This window comes from Cotesia glomerata, linkage group LG5, assembly GCF_020080835.1.
Source record: "Cotesia glomerata isolate CgM1 linkage group LG5, MPM_Cglom_v2.3, whole genome shotgun sequence".
NCBI classification, from domain to species: domain Eukaryota; kingdom Metazoa; phylum Arthropoda; class Insecta; order Hymenoptera; family Braconidae; genus Cotesia; species Cotesia glomerata.
The window spans coordinates 24445889-24468418 of NC_058162.1; the positions used below are offsets into that span (position 1 = coordinate 24445889).

At 27.1% G+C, this 22530-nt stretch overlaps 1 protein-coding gene across 2 annotated transcripts in view; it reads left to right on the forward strand.

Annotated features, from left to right (window-relative positions):
- Window positions 1–202: 202 nt before the first annotated feature.
- LOC123265228 (speckle-type POZ protein B-like) overlaps window positions 203–22530 on the forward strand; it is a 29476-nt gene continuing 7148 nt past the window's right edge. Inside the window, exons 1-2 of one of the 2 annotated variants that reach the window (XM_044728883.1) lie at window positions 203–217; window positions 16790–16855. In XM_044728883.1, the coding sequence (XP_044584818.1) occupies window positions 16791–16855 (65 nt within the window). In that variant the 5' untranslated portion in view covers window positions 203–217; window position 16790. Of the gene's footprint in view, window positions 218–4480; window positions 4505–7309; window positions 7535–16789; window positions 16856–22530 lie in introns of those variants that run through there. The other variant, XM_044728882.1, reaches the window with a different exon arrangement.

A 22530-nucleotide genomic window follows, 5' to 3' on the forward strand; every position in this document is an offset into this window, starting at 1 on the left:
CTTATAATTGATGGAATTCCAAAGTCAAATATCTCACTAGTTATTATGGAATGCCCCAAAAATTAAATAATGATAGAATCTTAAAATTTTTTATTCAAGTCATTACAATTGATGAAATTTTTATTTACAGAAATAACTGGTGTATTACTCACAATGAGTCTTATTATTGAGAAAAAGGACGACAACTACGTAAAACTTATTTGGCCTGTCAAACTTTGTCAAAGTTTTGCTAAAAATTATTACTCAGATCAATTTAGGATTGATAATATCAACAACGTTAGTTTTAGTATGAAATTAGAACTAGGTGGTTCATCATTAAAACCAACTTTTAATTTGTCGGTACGGAAAATCACCAGGAACCAGCGTACGCCAAAAGTAGTTAAAGTGATGATCGGAAATTTTTGATAAATCAATCTCATGAATGGATATCTTCATGCTACTTTAGTGACATAACTATCCCAAAAGGTGTTGAAATAATTCCTCAATTCACTGTTTATAGTTTTGGCATTACGTGCGAAATGAGCTTGGAAAAGTACTCCACCAATCAGCCTTTGATGGGGCAACAATCTTTACAACGAGATGGTGAAATTCTACAACTCGAAATATGTCCAGTGATGTTACACTGCTGCTGATTTGAGACCAAAATCGCAGCCACATAAAACAGTCGTTTTAGCCGCTAAAAGCGAAGTATTCGCAAAAATGCTGCAATCTGAAATGAAAGAAGCTAATGACTATGAAATAAAATATTTAAAGACTTGTGATCCAGAAATAATTCTTGAAAATGTTGCATTATTAAGTTACAGGGGAGCAACTTGAAGGCAAAGATATAATATCGAAATAGCTTTTGCAGATGCTTGAGGTAGCCAAGTACTACCAAATAATGAAACCTCAAGGTGAGATTTCTAAGTCGACGTTGATGAAAACAATATGTCCAGTTGGATAATGCGGCTTATCAGAATAATTGACACCGCTGATAAACACTATGACGCTGTGGATTTACGCTTTCATGAAAGCTAAGGAATTTATTATTGCTCATTGTAAAGAAATTATTTCCATCCAATGAATTCCAGGAGCTGTTTTTAGAAAACAAAAACTGATGCTTGAAATTGTTCGGAGCTCTCGGCGATAAGTAAAATAACAACTTTATTAAAAATTCAATTTTTATATAAGTTTGCGATCAAGTTATTCTATAATTATATTTTTATTTTACTTTTAATTAATATGAAGAAAAAAATTATGAAGATTTATAATTATAAATTAAAAATAATAAATATTTTGTATTTTTTATAACATTCATAGCATGAAAAATATTATTTTATTTATTTATAAAATTACTTCAACAATAAAAATTACTTTCCTTACCAATCCTTGACGCGAAATTGTTTTTATTTTTTTTAATAAAAATTATTAAAATGGCATGATTACTAGGGTGTGCGAATAGTGTTCGAATCGAATCGAATCGAATAGTACTATTCGATTCGAAATTCGAATCGAATATTCGAATAGTTTGAATAATTCGAATAGTTCGAATAATTCGAATAGTTTGAATGATTCGAATAGTTCGAATAATTCGAATAGTTCGAATATTTTAAATAATTGAAACAGTCGTTTTCTGTCGATAAACCAACTAATTTTTATGTAAAATTAATTCGTTTGATTTTATTTGACTAAAGGAGTCTTCATAATTATTTGATAGTAAAGGCTGCTTATTATATTTGTAATAAATATTTCTTGGTGAATTCGGACCCTGTTTCGGGGCACCTCGTCATTTTGACATTTCTCCGGGAAAATTCGATTTTATTTTAAATAAGATCTACGACACGATGGTTCAGACATTGAAAAGAGTGTAAAAGGTAGCAATGAAAAGCGACAACAATGAATACGTCGCATAAGCTTTTTAATAAAAGATTTTATAGATATGATATTTACACAGTAAAAAATTTTGCGTCATTGCGTCAAAAAATTTTGTGTTAAAAATTTTTATGTTAAATATTTTACACTTTTTTGTGTTAATTTAACATTTTTCTGTGTTAATTTAACACAATTAATGTTAAATTTACACATAAAAGTGTTAAATATTTAACACAAAATTTTTTAATACAAAATTTTTTGACGCAATGACGCAAAATTTTTACTGTGTATCATATTTGTGAAATATATAAAATATATAAAAATTCGTGTGGGTATTTAAATGATAGATCTCGATAAGTGTAACTCGAGGATGAGCTTGTATCGTTAAACATATCATCAGTAGACAAAATACAAAGTCATTCTTCAATTCTTGACATTTTTTAAGACATAAGCTCATCCTGATGTTACGCTCATCGAGACCTTTCATTTGAGTACGCACACGATTTTTTCATATATTTTATAAACCTATATGATATTTCCCATATTTGTGGGATATATATAATTCATAAAAAATTCATGTGGGCTATGTAAATACTACTATAATGTAATATAGCTATAGACGTAATTTATTTCAGTTAAGAGAAAAATAAATTAATTTAAATAATCTTAGCTAGAGATAAAAGCTATAGAATTTCCATAGTCTATATTTACACTTTTTCAATGTCTGATCTATCGTGCCTGTAGATCTCATTTATTAAAAGAAATCGAATTTTTCCGGAAAAATGTCAAAATAGCGAGGTGCCCCGAGGCGGGGAGTCCGAATACACCAAGAGATATTTATTACAAATAATAAGCAGACTTTACTATCGAATAATTATGAAGACTTTATTTAGTCAAATAAAATAAAACAAATTAATTTTTACACAAAAATTAATCAGTTTATTAACAGAAAACGACTGTTTGAATTATTTGAGCTATTCGAACGATTCGAATTATTCGAACTATTCGAACGATTCGAATTATTCGAACGATTCGAATATTCGATTCGAAATTCGAATCGAATAATTCGATTCGAATTCGAGGCGAATTATTCGTAAACTCGAATATTCGCACACCCCTAATGATTACATAATTTTCATCGAAAGTTGATAATTTTTTTTGTCAACCCACCATTTAGTTAAAAATAGATTTTTTAATAATATCATCAATTTATTTCTATACAATATTTTATATTAATAGAATTTTTTTGGAGTTATTAATTCCATGATTAAAACTGAAGATATCGTGCTTATCGTAATACTCACTCCATGTATTTGTATATCTATATTCACAAAGATAGATATACAAATACATGGAGTGTGCATGTACGGGAAAGAATTTTAATAAAAGATTCTACGTCTAGAGATTAGAAAAAAATGAAGAGTGCAAATTTTTTAAAAACTTTTTTTTTATTTTCAATATTATAAATACTTAACATAAAAATTTTTTAACACAAATTTTTACTGTGCACTTACATTTGTCTATTAATGTTCATAACAATCAATTAAAAATATTCAGAAAAGTTATTCAAAATATATTTTTTCAGTATTCTAAGCACGTATAATTTCTAAATTAATTAAATATATCATTTATTCAATTATTAATATATATTTTATATTTAACAGGAATAGTCAATTCTGAAAAATTATCAAGTTTATTGAATAAAATTAAAAAATAGTCAAGTGATGAGTTTACAAATGCAATTTTTTAAAAATAATTTTTTGGAACTAATTTTTTTGTTGAATCCTAATATAAAATTGAGATGAAATGTATCCTAATATAAAATTGAGATGAAATGTATGTGGCATCAAACTATTCGTAACGTGATTGGTCGAATATATCATAAGCATGAAAATATATGCAAATGCTACAGTCAGGCGCGCGCTTGCGCGCGCAAATTCAAATTCTAGTCCCATAATAAAATTGAGATGAAATGTATGTGGCATCAAACTATTCGTAACGTGATTGGTCGAATATATCATAAGCACGAAAGAACATGCAAACTCTATAGTCATGCGCGCGCTTGCGCGCGCAAATTTAAATTCTAGTCCCATAATAAAATTGAGATGAAATGTATGTGTAACCAATCTATTCGTGATGTGATTGGTTGAAAATATTTATTCTCATTCTGATTGGTTGAAAGTGAATATAATATACATAAACGACACATAAATATATCATGACAATAAATATGAGGCGCGCGCTTGCGCGCGCAAATTCAATTCTAGTAAAATTAAAAAACGGTCAGGTGCACTTTATGACGTCATGACTGCTAACTTTTAATGTAATTATCTTCAGTTGGTAAGATTTTTCTACTTTTGAGTCTTTTGAGTGTTTCAGGGGATTCTTCGAGAACCTTTGATTACTCACTTAACCGTTTATTTAAGCGTCGTATCTTGTTGAATTTTCTCAGAAGAAATTGATAGTATTTTATTAATAAAACGTAAGTGTTAGTTTTTAATGAATTGTAAATATTATAAAAAATAATTAAATATTTCATTTTTAAGTTAATTTAGGTTAATCAAATAATAATTAATAATTTTTTGTTTTGATTTTAGGTGTTTGTGAAACCTGATACCTTTTGCCTGTAATAGCTAACCTAAATATTATTCAAGTGAGTTAATTTTATTTCAATAAACTATATTATAATACTGAAATCGGCAAACGTTTAAAAATTTTTTGATTTTTTATCAATTATAACTAAAAAAATATTTTTTCTTTATACCTCGGTCGAAAGTACGCATCTTTTGCACCTATTTCATGGCAAAAAGTTAAAGATTCGTGCATTGATTAAGCTACACATTCGCCTTCTATAACAGCGGGAGCAAATGCTTTCGCTACCACGACAGACATTAGTCATTTGTTATTAACTATGTTTTGTTTACCCGAGAAAAAATGTTTCTATATAATTATATATAATTGTATATAATCATATATGATTATATATGGAATCACATATATAATTATATACAATTATATATGATCATACATAATTATATATAATCATAAATGATTATATATGGAATTGTATATAAGGTTATATATAATCATATATAATTATATATGACTATATATGAAGCAATACACAACCATGCAGGATTATATATAGTTCCATATACAATTATATATAAGTATATAGAATTATATATAATCATACATGATTATATATGGAATTGTATATGAGGTTTATATAATCTTAAACAATTATGTATGACTATATATGGAGCAATCTACAACCATGCATGATTATATATAGTTCCATATACAATTATATATAAGTATATAGAATTATATATAATCATACATGACTATATATGGAATTGTATATAAGATTATATATAATTATATATGACTATATATGGAGCAATATACAACCAAGCAAGATTATATAGTTCCATATATAATTATATATAACCATACATGATTATATATGAAATTGTATATGAGGTCATATATAATTATATATGACTATATATGGAGCAATATACAACCATGCAGGATTATATATAGTTCCATATACAATTATATATAAGTATATAGAATTATATATAATCATACATGACTATATATGGAATTGTATATAAGATTATATATAATTATATATGACTATATATGGAGCAATATACAACCAAGCAAGATTATATAGTTCCATATATAATTATATATAACCATACATGATTATATATGGAATTGTATATGAGGTCATATATAATTATATATGACTATATATGGAGCAATATACAACCATGCAAGATTATATATAGTTCCATATACAATTATATATAAGTATATAGAATTATATATAATCATACATGATTATATATAGAATTGTATATGAGGTTTATATAATAATATACAATTATGTATGACTATATATGGAGCAATATACAACCATGCAGGATTATATATAGTTGCATATACAATTATATATAAGTATATAGAATTATATATAATCATACATGATTATATATGGAATTGTATATGAGATTTATATAATCATATACAATTATATATGACTATATATGGAGCAATATACAGCCATGCAAGATTGTATATAGTCCCATATATAATTATATATAAGTATATATGCTTATATATAATTAACAGATATAAAAATTTTTTCTTTGAAAAAAATTTTTTTGGTAATCACAAAAGTGTAAAATGATGTTTATAATTACGTTTAAATAATTCTGAAATACAAAATTTGTCACATTTCCTGTGAGATTTTTGGTCTGCTTTTGCTATTACCTAATAGTAAAAATCATTATTTATTTTATTATTTAAATAAGTGTTATATTATAATGAAATTCGGTAAAATAAATAAATTATGAATAATGACTATCCAAATATATATTAAAATCAATTTTTATATTCCATTAATGATAAACTCATATGATACATTATCTAGATCATAGAATCATTATTATCTAAGACAGCAGCACAGCAGACAGACACTTCAAGACGCACGGAGATCACTAAAGTTAAGCAGCATTGAGCAGGGTTAATAGTTGGATGGGTGACCGCTGGTGTTATAGCTATAAAATTATATCTAGATATTTTTTTTGCATTTTAATTGGTTACACAGAATTGCGTAGGACCATATTAAATATTCTATCCATAAAATTAACCCAATAATTAATTAGATGTAATAAATATATAATTAAATATTGTTATATATAATTAGATATGATTATATTTGGCCATTTTTCATATATAATCATATATAACCAATTTATATATAAATATATATAATTATATATAAATATTTTTTATCGGGTGACTGTTCCGATACTGGGTATTAGCTTATTTCGGGTGTACCAATAGACGAATAGTAAATTTTAAATAACAATAGGGTCTTTTTTGTATTATTAATTAATTGCATCGAATTCTTAGTATTTGTATTAATACATAAAAGGCATCAATTTTTTTTCGATGCAGTACATGAAATATTTTACGTACTTTCGACCGGCTATAAAGAAAAATAGTATACACTACACGGGCAGAAGTTTAAGAGCTCTGAACTGCGCGCCGTGATGCCCTCGGCTACGCCTCGGGCATCATGGCGCGCGGTGCAGAATTCTCAAACTTTCTGCCCTAATAGTGTAATATACTATTTAAAAATTTCACTTATAATTTTTCAAATTTTCTACATGTGGAATATTTCTTTTTTAATAATTTTTTTCATAAGGAAAATCATAAAAATTATCAGATGTCATTTGAAACTTTTTTATCATTTTATAGCAATTAAATTATTATAACAAAAAAATTAAATAAAAAAATTCTACAGGTGAAAATTAAACAAAAATTATTATTGAAAATTTTTTTTTTATTTTAATTGATTTGTTGTAAAAATTAAATAATGATAGAGTCTTGAAATTTTTTATTTAAGTCATTACAATTGATAAAATTTTTTTTACAGAAACAACCGGTATATATTAATCACAATGAGTCTTACTATTGACGAAAAAAAAGACGACTACGTTAAAGTTACTTGGCCTGTTAAACTTTGTGAGTTTCTCGCAAGATGTTATCACTCAGATCAATTCAGGATTGATAATGTCAACAACGTTATTTTTAGTATGAAATTAGAACTAGGTAGTTCATTATCAAACCCAACTTTAAATTTATCGGTACAAAAATCAAATTTAAAAATAAATCACGCTTTTGTCAATGTGACGATCGAAAGCGTTTCAATAAAACAATCTCGCTTTTGGTCATCTTCATGCTACTTTAAAAATATAAATATCCCAAGAAATACCATGGTTGAAAGAATTATTCACAAGAATCGTAATGAAGAGACTCTTCACAAAGTTTATGAGTTGGACATTACGTGTGAAATACAATGGACAAATTATGAAAAAAGTAGCCTTCACAACCATCCTTGTAATGAGATCGAGAGATTCTACAATTCTGAAGAACTCAGTGATGTCACAATTATTGTTGACCAGGTTCGAATTCCAGCACATAAAGTTATTTTAGCCGCTCATAGTGAAGTATTTGCAAAAATGCTGCAATCTGAAATGAAAGAAGCAAAAAACAACGAAATAAACATTGAAGATCTTGATCCAGAAATAATTCTTGAAATGCTGCATTATTGTTACAAGGGAACTTTGAAGACGACAAATAATGTCCAAATAGTTTTGCAGGTGCTTAAAGTCGCTGATATCTATCAAATAATCAAGCTCAAGGATTTCTGTGAGCATAGGTTGATGATCGAAATTTCTTCTGACAATGTTCTCGACATAATTGACGTAGCTGATGATTCTAACGCCGTTGATTTACGCCAAGAAGCTATTGAGTTCATAGCTGAACATTATGAAACAGTATTTGCTTCAGATAAATTCAAGGAGCTGTTTTTTAGAAAACAAGAACTGATGTTCGAAGTTGTTCACGCTCTCAGCAATAAGTAAAATTACAACTTTATTAAAATTCACTTTTTTATATAATGTTTGCGCTCAAGTTATTTTATAAAAAATGTTTAATTCCCTATCGTTAGTTAATCAATTCAATTAATGTTTAATTATAATTTGCAATCAAGCTAATTTTGCTCTCTTATCTGATTTTGTTTTTTCCTACTTTTAAATCCAAATTTATATTTCTTTTTTTTTATATAGCCGATGGGCGTTTAATTTTCAGTAAATAAATAAATAAATAATTATGTTTTTATTTTACTTAAAATCATTATGAAGAAAAAAACATGAAGATTTATTAGTATATAAATTAAAATAAATATTTTGTATTTTTATAAGATTCATAAAATAAAAAATATTATTTTATAAAATTACCTCAACAAAAAAAAATTATTTTTCTTACCAATCCTCAACTCGAACTTTTTTTTTTTTTTTTTTTTTTTTTTTTTTAATAAAAATTAATAAAATTTTTATTTTGGTTTACAACACAGAAATTTATCTTCTGTCGGTCAATTTTTCTGCATATTTTGGGATTTCAATTTTGTATATTTTAAAACGCGTCGCATCTATAGCGTCATATTCTGTTGAATGGTTCTAAATGAAAGAGACTGACTGTATTTTCGCATAAAATTTGATAATTTGTAAGTTTCAAGTTATAATCATAATTCTATGTAATTATAATAGGTAATTATATTTATATGTACATATAATATGTAATTATTTACTTAGATTGATAATTGAATAATTATTTTTTAATTTGTAACTTAATTTTTGGTTATTCGAATAAAAAACTAATAATTTGTGATAACACAATAATTATAATTTTTCAAAATAATTTGTCTGTATTTGGGTGAGTTATTGTTATTACTATCACCTATAAGGTTAAGGGCGTACGAACACAGAGGTAACATTTTGATATAAAAGTTTGATTTTTTTTTATGTGAAATTTAAATACTCAAAAATAAATTCTGGAAATTTTATTACACTTAAATTAGCAGATACTTGATAATTTTTTTATTTTTTTTTAAATAAACTAAATCTAAAAAATTATTTTTAAAATCTAATATTTACTAAAAAAATTTATTTTATATTTTAAAACAAAATAAAATTTGTTTCATGCCGTAAGATGAACGCCGGAGTTCTTAAGAAAAAAAATTATAAAGATTTATCAATATATATATTAAAATAATAAATATTTTTATAAAATTCATAGAATAAACAAAATATTTTTATACAAAATTACCTCAACAAGAAAATTATTTTTTTGTAAGAAATAAATTGTATAAAAAAAAATCCGAAAAAAATATTTACATACATGTATAAATTAAAAAAAAATTAAAAATGCAATTTTTTTTAAATAATTTTTTTGTTGAACTAGAATTTAATTTGCGCGCGCAAGCCGCGCCTCATATTTATTTTCATGATATATTTATGTGTCGTTTATGTATATTATATTCGTTTTCAACCAATCAGAATGAGAATAAATATTTTCAACCAATCACATTACGAATAAATTGGTTTCACATACATTTCATCTCAATTTTATTATGGGACTAGAATTTGAATTTGCGCGCGCAAGCGCGCGCCTTGACTATAGGGTTTGCATATATTTTCATGCATATGATATATTCGACCAATCACATCACGAATAGATTGGTTTCACATACATTTCATCTCAATCCACAGATTCGGTAGAATCTGGCGCCAAGTTCTGTTCAAATCCGTTGTAAACGGAGCGCCAGACTACCGACTGTGTTTACTGTAAGCAGAACGGTTTTTTGAGGTTGCGAAATTTTATTTAATTCTACGGTACTTTTTTTACCCAATTTGTTTATCATAACAGTAGTTCATAATTTATATCACCGTATTAATTAATTATATTCACTTATAACAATTTATTTACTTGAAATTATTAAATTTTATCAGCACATACTATAGCTCGCTCACAAATTTCGATCCTGACTTTTTTTTTATGGAGAAAGGTCAGCGCCACAGACTAGATAAAATAAAAATGTGTAGTAATCCTCCTATAGATAAGCAACTACAGTTAAAAAAAGTAATTCACAGCTTACATTTACGGCCGCCAGGGTGCACTGGAATTATATCTACATAAACTGTAGCTTCAAGGGGATAGTTTGCAGTAAAAAATGCTGCCAACGCGAGATTTAAGTTGGTACCAATTGTAAATTTTCATTATAATTACAAAAAATACTAAAATCCGAACAAAAACAGTTTCACTGTAAAAAAAGTCGCGCCAAGTCCACGTTCATAAGACTATTAGGAAAAAAAAATTTTTTTTTCTCTACAAAAAGATACAAAATAAAAAAATTAGAAAATCCAAGTAACCGATATGATTGTTTATGATTTTCAGAAATTTAAAAAAATCTTATTGTAAATTTAAAAATTAAAAAAAAATTTTAGAACGTACTTGGTGTGCGTCATTGTGTATTTCAATTTTTTCAAGTCCTAGTAAATAGATTTTACGAATTTCATAAAAAGTAAAATATTTTGCAACCACGCACACTAAATACGTTCTAAATTTTTTTTTTTTAATTTTTAAATTTACAATAAGATTTTTTTTAATTTCCGAAAATCATAAACAATCATATCGGTTACTTGGATTTTCTAATTTTTTTTTGTATCTTTTTGTAGAGAAAAAAAAATTTTTTTTTCCTAATAGTCTTATGAACGTGGATTTGGCGCGATTTTTTTACAGTGAAACTGTTTTTGTTCGGATTTTATTGTGGGATAAAATATGGGATCCACTCTTATAATTTAGATGAAAAATATGAAAATATATCATGTCAGCAAACTATTCGTAACGTGATTGGTCGAATATATCATAAGAATGAAAATATATGCAAACTCAATAGTCAGGCGCGCGCTTGCGCGCGCAAATTTAAATTCTAGTAAAATTAAAAAACGGTCAAGTGCACTTTATGACGTCATGACAGCCAACTTTAATGTCATTATCTTCAGTTGGTAAGATTTTCTACTTTCGAGCGTTCCAGAGGGGATTCTTCGAGAACCTTTGCTTTGATTACTCACTCAACCGTTTATTAAAGCGTCGTATCTTGTTGAATTTTTTCAGAAGAAATTGACAGTTTTTCATTAATAAAACGTAAGTGTTAGTTCTTAAGAAATTTTTCATATTATAAAAAATAATTAAATAATCCATTTTTAAATTAATTTAGGTTAATCAAGTAATAATTAATAATTTTTCGTTTTGATTTTAGGTGTTTGTGAAACCTGACACTTTTTGCCTGTAACAGCAAACCTATATAAATATTATTCACGTGAGTTAATTTCATTCCAATAAACTATATTTATATTATAATACTGAAATCAGTAAACGTTTGGAAATATTTTAATTTTTTATTAATTAAATTAAATTATAACTAAAAAATATTTTTTTAAAATTTCACTTGTAATTTTTCAAGTCTTCTACATGCGGATTATTTCTTTTTTTTTTTTAAATAATTTTTTTCATACACGGAAAAAAGTAAACCGTAATATTCACTCAGATTCCGGTTACTTTTTACACGCTTTATATTAGCTTCACTTGTATGTCAGTTTGTCAGTATGTCAGTAACTCTCCGTGGGTAATCTGCGCGCCTGCGGCCTTCCTTGGTTCTGGTAGCCGTTTCTCAGGCTCGCTCTCCGAAATCGAACTCTGATTCCCCGTATTTATAATATTTATAAATAATTATTTTTATTAGCTTCACTTGTATGTCAGTATGTCAGTATGTCAGTATGTAACTCTCCGTGGGTAATTTGCGCGCCTGAATATTTTTGATAATCAACAAATAATAGTTTAAAAACTAAAAAATCACGCTTTTATAAATAAACCAAACTAAAAGTAAAAAATAAATAATAGTTTAAAAACTAAAAACACGCTTTTATAGAAAACCAAACTAAAATAGAAAATAAATTTAAATTAAGAATAGTGTTAAAAATTTCAATAAATATAAATTAATAATAGTGTAAATAAAAAAAATGTATTTTATTTTAAAAAGCGTGAGGTGCATGGTGTCAATAGTTATAAATATTTTATTGACAGATATGAGTAGAGTGATTATCATTTTGATAATATCTTAAAAAGCACCCCACGCTTTTTAAAGTAAAATACATTTTTTTATTTACACTATTATTAATTTATATTTATTGAAATTTTTAACACTATTCTTAATTTAAATTTATTTTCTATTTTTTAGTTTGGTTTTCTATAAAAGCGTGTTTTAGTTTTTTAAACTATTATTTATTACAGTTTCAAACTGTACACCTGGGAAAAAATGAATTTACCTAATCATATATATTTATATATGATTATATATTGAATATATAGAATTATATATCATTATATTTAAATTTTTATGTAAAATATATATAATCATATATAGACTAATATATTGTATGTATATTTTATATAAGACTGTATATAATCAGATCTGAGTTATCTAGGTCTATATATGATTATATATAAATCTATACATAATTAGATCTGATTAGACCAGAGTTATCTAGGGCTATATATGATTATATATGTCTATATATGATTATATATAAGTATATATGATTATATCTGATCATATCTAATTGATATTCCAGCTGTCAGGTTATAACAAATGTCAACAGAAAATTGCTATTTTTGCTTTTGATTTTAAATAAATCTTTGTCAACTCTTAACAAATATTTATTAACATTTAATAAATCGTATTTAATAAATAATTTATTAACTGGTAATAAATATATATTAAATCCCATTATGTTAAGAAATCACTTATTAACAGTTAATAAAGCTCATTAAATATAAACAAATCATTCTATCAATATCAGTGTAACTATACGGAAATCATATATAATTATATATGAATCATATATAACTATATATGAATCATATATAATTATATATGAATCATATCTAATTATATATGAATCATATATAATTATATATGCATTTTGTGATTACTATAAAACATTCTCTGTTTTCATCTCAGAGTCTGCTACTCCAATGATTAATAATTTTTTAAACTATAGTTTTTTGTGGATGAAATAATGGAACTGTATTAATTAATTTAACTTATAAAAATCGATTATGTATTCGATTTGCATTAGTTGTAGGTATTTCAAGCTTTACTCTTCCAGTAAGTCTCGTAGGTAAACAGGTGGCGTGTTAGTTTTCAAAGCCTCAGGTCCCCGGTTCGATCCCCGCTCACGGTGAATTTTTTATTTTTATAGAAATAATTATATATGATTATATATGATCAGATCTGGCCAATTTTCAGGTCTAATTATATATAAGTGATTATATATAACTATATATAATTAGGCAAATTCATTTTTTCCCGGGCAGCGGACATTGGGGTGGCAAAAATGTAAATATTACAAAACTTAATGTAGAAAGTATAAAAGCCACAATTTACAATTTAATATCGAAAATAAATGATTAGTAGCTGTCACTATGGTAAATAACGACTCTCGCATGTTGAAAAATTATAGTTTCAAACACTAAAAATTGCCGTTTCAATGTGTAGTCTATACTATCATACCGAGTAACTTGTGACTATGACCATAGTAAATAACAACAGTGGTTTTATAAATTTTACAGTTTCAAACAGTAAAAATCGCCATTTTAATATGTATTTTATAATATCACGCCAAGTAATTTTTAACAATAATAATAGTAAATAACAACCCTGATTATTTAAATTTTATAGTTTTAAATATTATTTTCGGATATAATTTATTAAATTTGCTATCGGGATTAACAAAAAAATTAACAATAAAAAAAAACTATTAATAAGAATTTTTTTTTTCATTTTGTCTTTATCTTGTTTTTGTTCGTTTTTTTTTTTTTTGCTTCATTTATATTTTGCACGCCTCATTAGCGGAGCGGAGGCATTGCTCTACTCTCGACATGTCAAAAAACCCAGTCTTTCGAAACTTGAATGACTTTTTTCTCACTAATATAACACTTACAGGATAATATGAGTGCACTAAAATCGAGTTAAATAATCTATCAAGCACATATGATATTTTTTATGAACAATTATTTTGTTTAACATAGTAAATAATAACATTAAAATCAATCATTCTTGAACGTCCGTCAGTCTGTGTTTATGGATCCATGTATGTGGCAGAGAAATTGGTCGAAAAATTTATCGTACCAGAATACTTTTTTTCTTATTATATAAAGTTATACCCCGGGCTGATTCCTAGTTAATATTAGCGTTCTAAGTACTGTCGTTTAATTATAATTTGTAAAAAACTAAAATACGACTGTGTATTTGTATATCTATATATACAATTATTTTTTAGTATATTTTTTCCTCACCTTAGAGTTATAGCGCCACTATTTATTTTTTTATTAAAAATTATTTACTTAACAGTTAACAAATATTTATTTAAAATCAAAAGCAAAAATAGCAATTTTCTTTTGACATTTTTTATAACCTGACAGCTGGAAAATCAATTAGATCTGATCAGATATAATCATATATAGACTTATATATAATCATATATACCCTGATTGAACAACTGAATTCGACCGAATTAAAAATTTTAATTCTGTTATATTCTGTTAAATTCGGTAAAACCGAATTCAAAAGAATTAAAAATATTTATTCTGTTCAATTCTGTCGAATTCTGCAAAACAGAATTCAACTAAATTAAAAATATCAATTCTGTTATATTCTGTTAAATTCGGTAAAAAAGAATTCAAAAGAATTAAAAAATTTAATTCTGCTCAATTCTGTTGAATTCTGCAAAACAAAATCCAACTGAATTGAAAATCGCAATTCTGTTATATTTTGTTAAATTCGGTAAGACAGAATTCAAAACAATTAAAAATTTTAATTCTGTTCAATTCTACGGAAAATGGCAGAGCGAAAATTAAAAAAAAAATTGAAATTTTCAATTCTGTTCAAGTATGGAAAATAAATCTGAAAATTGTAACATAATGTAAATTAAATCCTACTGAGTTCTTTGAAATTTAATTTTTTATATTTTGAATCGTCTTAAATCTTTTACTATCGCAATTTCATTGTTATTAAATCCTAAAACTATGATTAAAATAATATCTATGAAAGGATTTTGAATTTGTTTTAATTCAGTCTAATTCGGAGTCAGAGCGAGAAATTCGAGGATTATCTCCTAATTTAACAGAATTGAAAATTTTGAATTTGTTTTAATTCGGTCTAATTCGGAGTCAGAGCCAGAAATTCAAGGATTATTTCCGAATTTAACAGAATTGAACCGAATTAATAATTTTGAATTTGTTTTAATTCGGCTAAATTCTGGCTCACCTGCCGAATTAAACAGAATTCATTTTAAAGTTAGGTACCGAATTAACAGAATTTAATTGAATTCAAAAGAATTAAAAATTTGATTCTGTTTAATTCGATCGAATTCAGTTGTTTAATCAGGGTAGCCCTAGATAACTCTGGTCTAATCAGATCTAATTATATATAGATTATATATAATATAATTAGCCATAATTTATAGCTAAATTTGTCATTAAAGACAAATTTGGGAACTGGGGAAATAAAGGATAAAGGGGGGAGGAGGGACCTTACTCAGTAGGAATTTTTCGGTAACCGAAAAAATAATTCAGACAGCCCAGACCGGGACTCGAACCCGGATCATTTGGTTACGCGCCAAAGGCTCTACCAGTTAAGCTATCCGAGACATTGTCCGTAACTACCATTCCGTCACCTAATTATATATATATAATCATATATAGACCTAGATAACTCAGATCTGATTATATACAGTCTTATATAAAATATACATACAATATATTAGTCTATATATGATTATATATATTTTACATAAAAATTTAGATATAATCATATATAATTCTATATATTCAATATATAATCGTATATAAATATATATGATTAGGCAAATTCATTTTTTCCTGGGTAGTTAATAACAAACATAAAATGAATTAGTTATTAAAACTATTAAAACAACATTTGACCCGGATACAAGTTAGTACGGCTGAAAAGTTACTGGGAGAGAAAAATCGATTTTCTTATTGATTAAAAAAATTTTCTTTATGAATTAGTAAAATATAAACTTTTAATAATAAATTATTATTATATTTAATAATAAATCCTAATAAAATTAGGACTAAATTAAAATGAATAAGAGAAATTTTAAAATTTTAGTCATTTTCCCATTTTGCATGGAATGCCCTATAAAATTCTAAAAAATTTTTTAATGTCTGTCAACTTCAGTGCCATTTAATTTGTTATAAAAATTATATAATGATAGTCTTGAAACTATTTATTTAAGTCATTACAGTTGATAAAATTTTTTTTACAGAAATAACCGGTATATATATTAATCACAATGAGTCTTACTATTGACGAAAAAAAAGATAACTACGTAAAAGTAACTTGGTCTGTCAAACTTTGTGAGTTTATCGCAAAATTTTATCACTCAGATCAATTCGGGATTGATAATATCAAGAACGTTAGTTTTAGTATGAAATTAGAACTAGGTGGTTCATCATTAAAACCAACTTTTGATTTATGTGTACAAAAATCAAATTTAGAATCAGAGTTCGCTTCTATCAATGTGAAGATCGGAAAAGTTTCGATAAAAAAATTTCACTTATGGTCATTTTCATGTTGCTTTAAAGATATAATTATGCAAAAATACGAAACTGTTGATAAAATAATTCCAATGACTTGTGATGATGGGACTCGTCAAAATGTTTATGAGTTGAAAATTACTTGTGAAATAAATTGGACAGACTCTGAAAAAAGTAGTCTTTGCAACAATCCATGTGATGAGGTCGAGAGGTTCTACAATTCTGAAGAACTCTGTGATGTCACAATTATTGTTGACCAGGTTCGAATTCCAGCACATAAAGTTGTTTTAGCCACTCACAGTGAAGTATTTGCAAAAATGCTGCAATCTGAAATGAAAGAAGCAAAAAACAACGAAATAAACATTGAAGATCTTGATCCAGAAATAATTCTTGAAATGCTGCATTATTGTTACAAGGGAACTTTGAAGACGAGGAATGATGTCCAAATAGTTTTGCAGGTGCTTAAAGTCGCTGATATCTATCAAATTATCAAGCTCAAGGAAATTTGTGAGTATAGGTTGATTATGAATATGTCTACTGATAATGTTCTCAACATAATTGACGTAGCTGATGATCATAACGCCGTTAATTTACGCCAAGAAGCTATTGAGTTCATAGTTGATCATTATGAAACAGTATTTGCTTCAGATAAATTCAAGGAGCTGTTTTTTAGAAAACAAGAAATGATGTTTGAAGTTGTTCGCGCTCTCAGCAATAAATAAAATTACAACTTCATTAATATTCACTTTTTTTTATAATGTTTGCGCTCAAGTTATTCTATAATTATGTTTTTACTTTATTTAAAATTAATATGAAGAAAAAAATACAAAGATTTATTACTAATTAAAATAATAAATATTTTGTACTTTTATAAGATTCTTAGAATAAAAAATATTATTTTACAAAATTAGCTCAACAAAAAAAATTATTTTTGTTACCAATCCTCACTTTGACTAATCCTCAATTCGAACTTGTTTTTTTTTTTTTTTCAATAAAAATTAATAAAATTTTTATTTTTGTTTACAACATAGAAATTTATCTTCAGTCGATAAATTTTCCTGCATGTTTTGAGATTCCAATCCGAGCAAAAAACAGTTTCACTGTAAAAAAATCGCGCCAAGTCCACGTTCATAAGACTATTAAAAAAAAAAAATTTTATTTCTTTACAAAAAGATATAAAATAAAAAATTAAAAAATCCAAGATACCCATATGGTTGTATATGATTTTCGGAAATTAAAAAAAATTTTTTTGTAAATTTAAAAATTAAAAGAAACAATTTTGGAACGTATTTAGTGTGCGTGGTTACGAAGAATTTCACTTTTTATGAAATTCCTAAAATCTATCTACTAGGATTTTTAAAAAAAATTGAAGTACACAATGATGCACACCAAGTACGTTCCAAAATTGTTTCTTTTAATTTTTAAATTTACAACAAAATTTTTTTTAATTTCCGAAAATCATATACAACCATATCGGTTACTTGGATTTTTTAATTTTTTGCACGACTCATGATGCGAAGCATCAGAGAGTGCTTTACGATCGAAAAATTTTTTTCGCCTCATTTTAGCAACTATTTTTAGTATTATAGCCTTGTTAGTTCACGGAATCAAGATATTTTGCATACTATTGTCGAGATAATTTAATGGAGATTAATTCCATACTTTCTAAAAATTGATTTACTGCAATAGAAACGGAAAAAAACATCAAAATAGGTCAAAAAATTTTCCTGTCCGTCATGTATGAAACCCCGGAAACACTGTAACTTGTGAAAAAATCAATTATTTGAGTTAAATTTTTTTTTTTAAATTCTAATCGACGATTGTAGGTCACTGAATGCGAATGGTTAATTAATTCAGTGTCGTTTAATTACAATTAATAAAAAACGAAAACTACAAGAGTGTATATCTATATATATCCATGTAAAATTAACAATTTTCCAAACTTTTTAACTTCCCGCTAAAAATCTCAGATTTTCAAAAATCGGGAAGTTATTGTTTTTACCCCGTTTGGCAAAAATCGAGTTTTCATCAGATCTCGACGTTTGAAGGTCACAGGAAGCTTCCCTGACTACCCCCGCGATGTTGTCACTATGTCTGTATGTATGTATGTGTGTGTGTGTGTGTGTGTGTGTGTGTGTGTGTGTGTGTGTGTGACTATGTGACTCGCTTATAACTTTTGAACGGTTGAACCGATTTCATCGCGGTTGGTGCCATTCGAAAGGGCTACGCTGAACTTAGATTTCCTGAGAATTTGAACCGATTCGGACCGATAGATTTTAAGAAATCTTGAAAAATCTTAAAAAAAATAAGAAAAAAATCATTTTTGAAAGTAGTTTTTTTGGAATATCTTTTAAACGGCTCTATCGATCAACTTCAAAAACTAAACCGCCCTTAAGCTTGACAAACCACGCCGATCGGCGTCAACCCGATCAAAATCGGTTGATTCGTTCGAGAGATAGCGTGAACGAAAGAAAACCGAAAAAAACCGAAAAAAGTGTTTTTTTCACATAACTTCGTCATTTCTTCTCGGATCACTTTTGATGACATAGCATAATTTATAGAGCTTAAAAAACCGCGTCGATTATTGCCGATTATCGCGTCGATTATTGCCGCCAAAAACGTAGAAATCGGTTAATTAGTTCAAAAGATATCGTCAATAAAAGATTTGAAAACAAGTGTTTTTTTAAAATCACTGCGACATTTTTAACTTCCCACTAACAAAATCGAAGATTTTCAAAAATTAGGAAGTTATTGTTTTCACCCTGTTTTGAAAAAATCGAGTTTTCATCAGATCTCGACGTTTTAAGGTCATAGGAAGCTTCCCTGACTACCCTCGCGATGTTGTCACTGTGTCTATATGTATATATATGTATATATATATATATATATATATATATATATATATATATATATATATGAAAAAATGAAAATAAAAAGAGCTAAATAAAATTTACAAATTAAAAAATCTATGTAATTAAGTATTGATTAATTATAAGAACATAAAATCAAAATATTACACATACATATAGAGCAAATATACTCTCAATAGTTGGATCTTTTTTCAACACTACCTTTTTGATAAATATTCTTCCACCAAAATTTAAATCTATGTATTAATTAAAAATTCAATAATTTATTTTTTTTTCTGTCTACTGCTATATTCTTTTCAATTATTTATTTTTTTAATTTAAAAAACTTTATTTTTTTTTTAAACTAAATACAAAAATTTGTGTATTTATATTAGACTGGGCCAAAGAAAACGACTATTTTTAACTTCCCGCTAAGAAAATCGAAGATTTTCGAAAAATCGGGAAGTTATTGTTTTCACCCTGTTTTGCAAAAGTCGAAGTTTCAACAGATCTCGACGTTTTGAAGCCCTAAGAAGCTTCCCTGACTATTTTTACGATGATGTCCGTACGTCTGAGTGTGTGTGTGTGTGTGTGTGTGTGTGTGTGTGTGTGTGTGTGTGTGTGTGTGTGTATGTATGTAAACCTCTTATAACTTTTGAACAGCTTGACCGATTTGATCGCAGTTGGTGTCATTCCAAAGGACTTCGCTAAACTTAAATTTTCTGTAAGTTGGAACCAATTTGGACCGGTAGATGTCGAGAAATTGCAAAAAAAGTGAAAAACAAAAATTGTTTTTTTTTCATTTTTTTAAATCATCTCCGAATTGGCTGAACCGATCGACCTTAAATACTAACTAGCTCTTAACCTTGAAACCCCGCATCGATCGCCACCAAGTGCGTCAGAATTGGTTGATGCGTTCAATGATATCGTTGTCGAAAAAAGTGTTTTTTTGTTATAACTCCGAAATGTTTCATCACATCAATTTTTTTGTTCAGAATTATTTATAGAGCCGCTAACCGCGTGCAAATCGGTTAATTCATTTAAAAGTTATAGCAGTTTGAAAATTAAAAAAATCGTATTTTATCGAACTTTGATAAGATTTTTGAGCCCGAAGAGCTCAAAAGCATAGGAAAGCTATCTCTTTGAGCTCGGAGAGCTCAAAATAACACATAAACTGTATTTTTGAGCTCGAAGAGCTCAAAAACATCATAAATACAATTTTAAGCGCTTAGGTACGAAATGAGCGGGAAGTTGCAGGGATGGCCTTCAGGGTCAACCGTTTTCCTAATTTTTTTTATTTTATATCTTTTTGTAAAGAAATAAAATTTTTTTTCTTAATAGTCTTATGAACGTGGACTTGGCGTGATTTTTTTACGGTGAAACTGTTTTTGTTCGGATTTCAGTATTTTTTGTAATTATAATAAAAATTGACAATTTTAATTTAATATATTTTCGGTGGCAAACTATCCCCTTTAAGCTATAGTTCATGTGAAAGTTATTCTTGCGCCGCCTGGCGTGTGTAATTGCAAGCTGTCAAATATCTTTTTTTCACTGTAGTTTTCCATCTATTATAAGATTAGCATGCATCCTTATATTATTTAGTCTCTGGCCGTCCGCTTTTTACATAAGAAAAAAGTTAAAATCTAAAAATCTGGGTCGCTATAGTTTGTGCTGATTATTTTTAATAATTTTAAATAGAAATTATAAAGATAATTGATAATAATCAAGTAATACGCGTAATAAAAAGCATGAACTACTATTATAAAATATCATATAAAAAAAAAATCAAAATAAATTTGAAAAAAAATTTGTAACCTCAAAAAACCGTTCTGCTTACGGTGTATACACACTCGGTAGTCTGGCTTGAGAACGGAACTTGGCGCCAGACTCTAGCGAGTCTGTTGATAAAATAAATTATGATTTTTTTGCTATAAATTCGTAAACCACCGAAATGTCAGTCCCCTGGGCTGTCCCATTCCCACAATTAAAACTTTAAGATTAAATTTTAAGTTATTCGTCAATAATATATAACTTGGTCCATAATGTTTATAAACTTAATTAGTTAACTAACAATCTACTTCAATAAAAAGTACCGAAAATTAATTTGATTCATTAAATTCATTAAACCAAAGTTTGTCCCAGGCATTTTAAGATCAGTCCCCTGCCAAAAGTTCAAAGCCAAAAAAAAATCCAGCGTGTTATTTTACCTTTTGTAAGATTTATAAGGATCTAACTAGCCTTGAGTTAATAACTATAGGGCTGTTAGCGCTTTATCGGCATTTTATTTAGTGTCAAAGCACCGTTTGTACTGGAAATATGTGTCTGGGCCACTTCAAAACTCAGTCCCCTGGCAACTATTTTTATTTATAATTTATTTATAAAATTGGATCCATAAGTCTTAATATTATTTTAATTAATGTAAACATTCATTGAGAACTTAAAAAGTTGAATGCATTGAAATAGTTTGCTTGATTTTTTTCAATTTGATAAAAAAAATCAGTCCCCTGGCAATCAGTCCCCTGTGATGTTATATGGCAAAAGATACACAAATATCGAAAAAGCAAAAATTAAATCAGCTGTTTATTTATTATGATTAAGCTGATAGTTTTGTAGCCCTTGTTAATTTTTAACTTCCCGCTACGAAAATCGAAGATTTTCAAAAATTGGGAAGTTATTGTTTTCACCCCGTTTTGCAAAAACCGAGTTTTCATCAGATCTCGACGTTTGAAGGTCACAGGAAGCTTCCCTGACAATCCCCGCGAGGTTGTCACGGCGTCTGTGT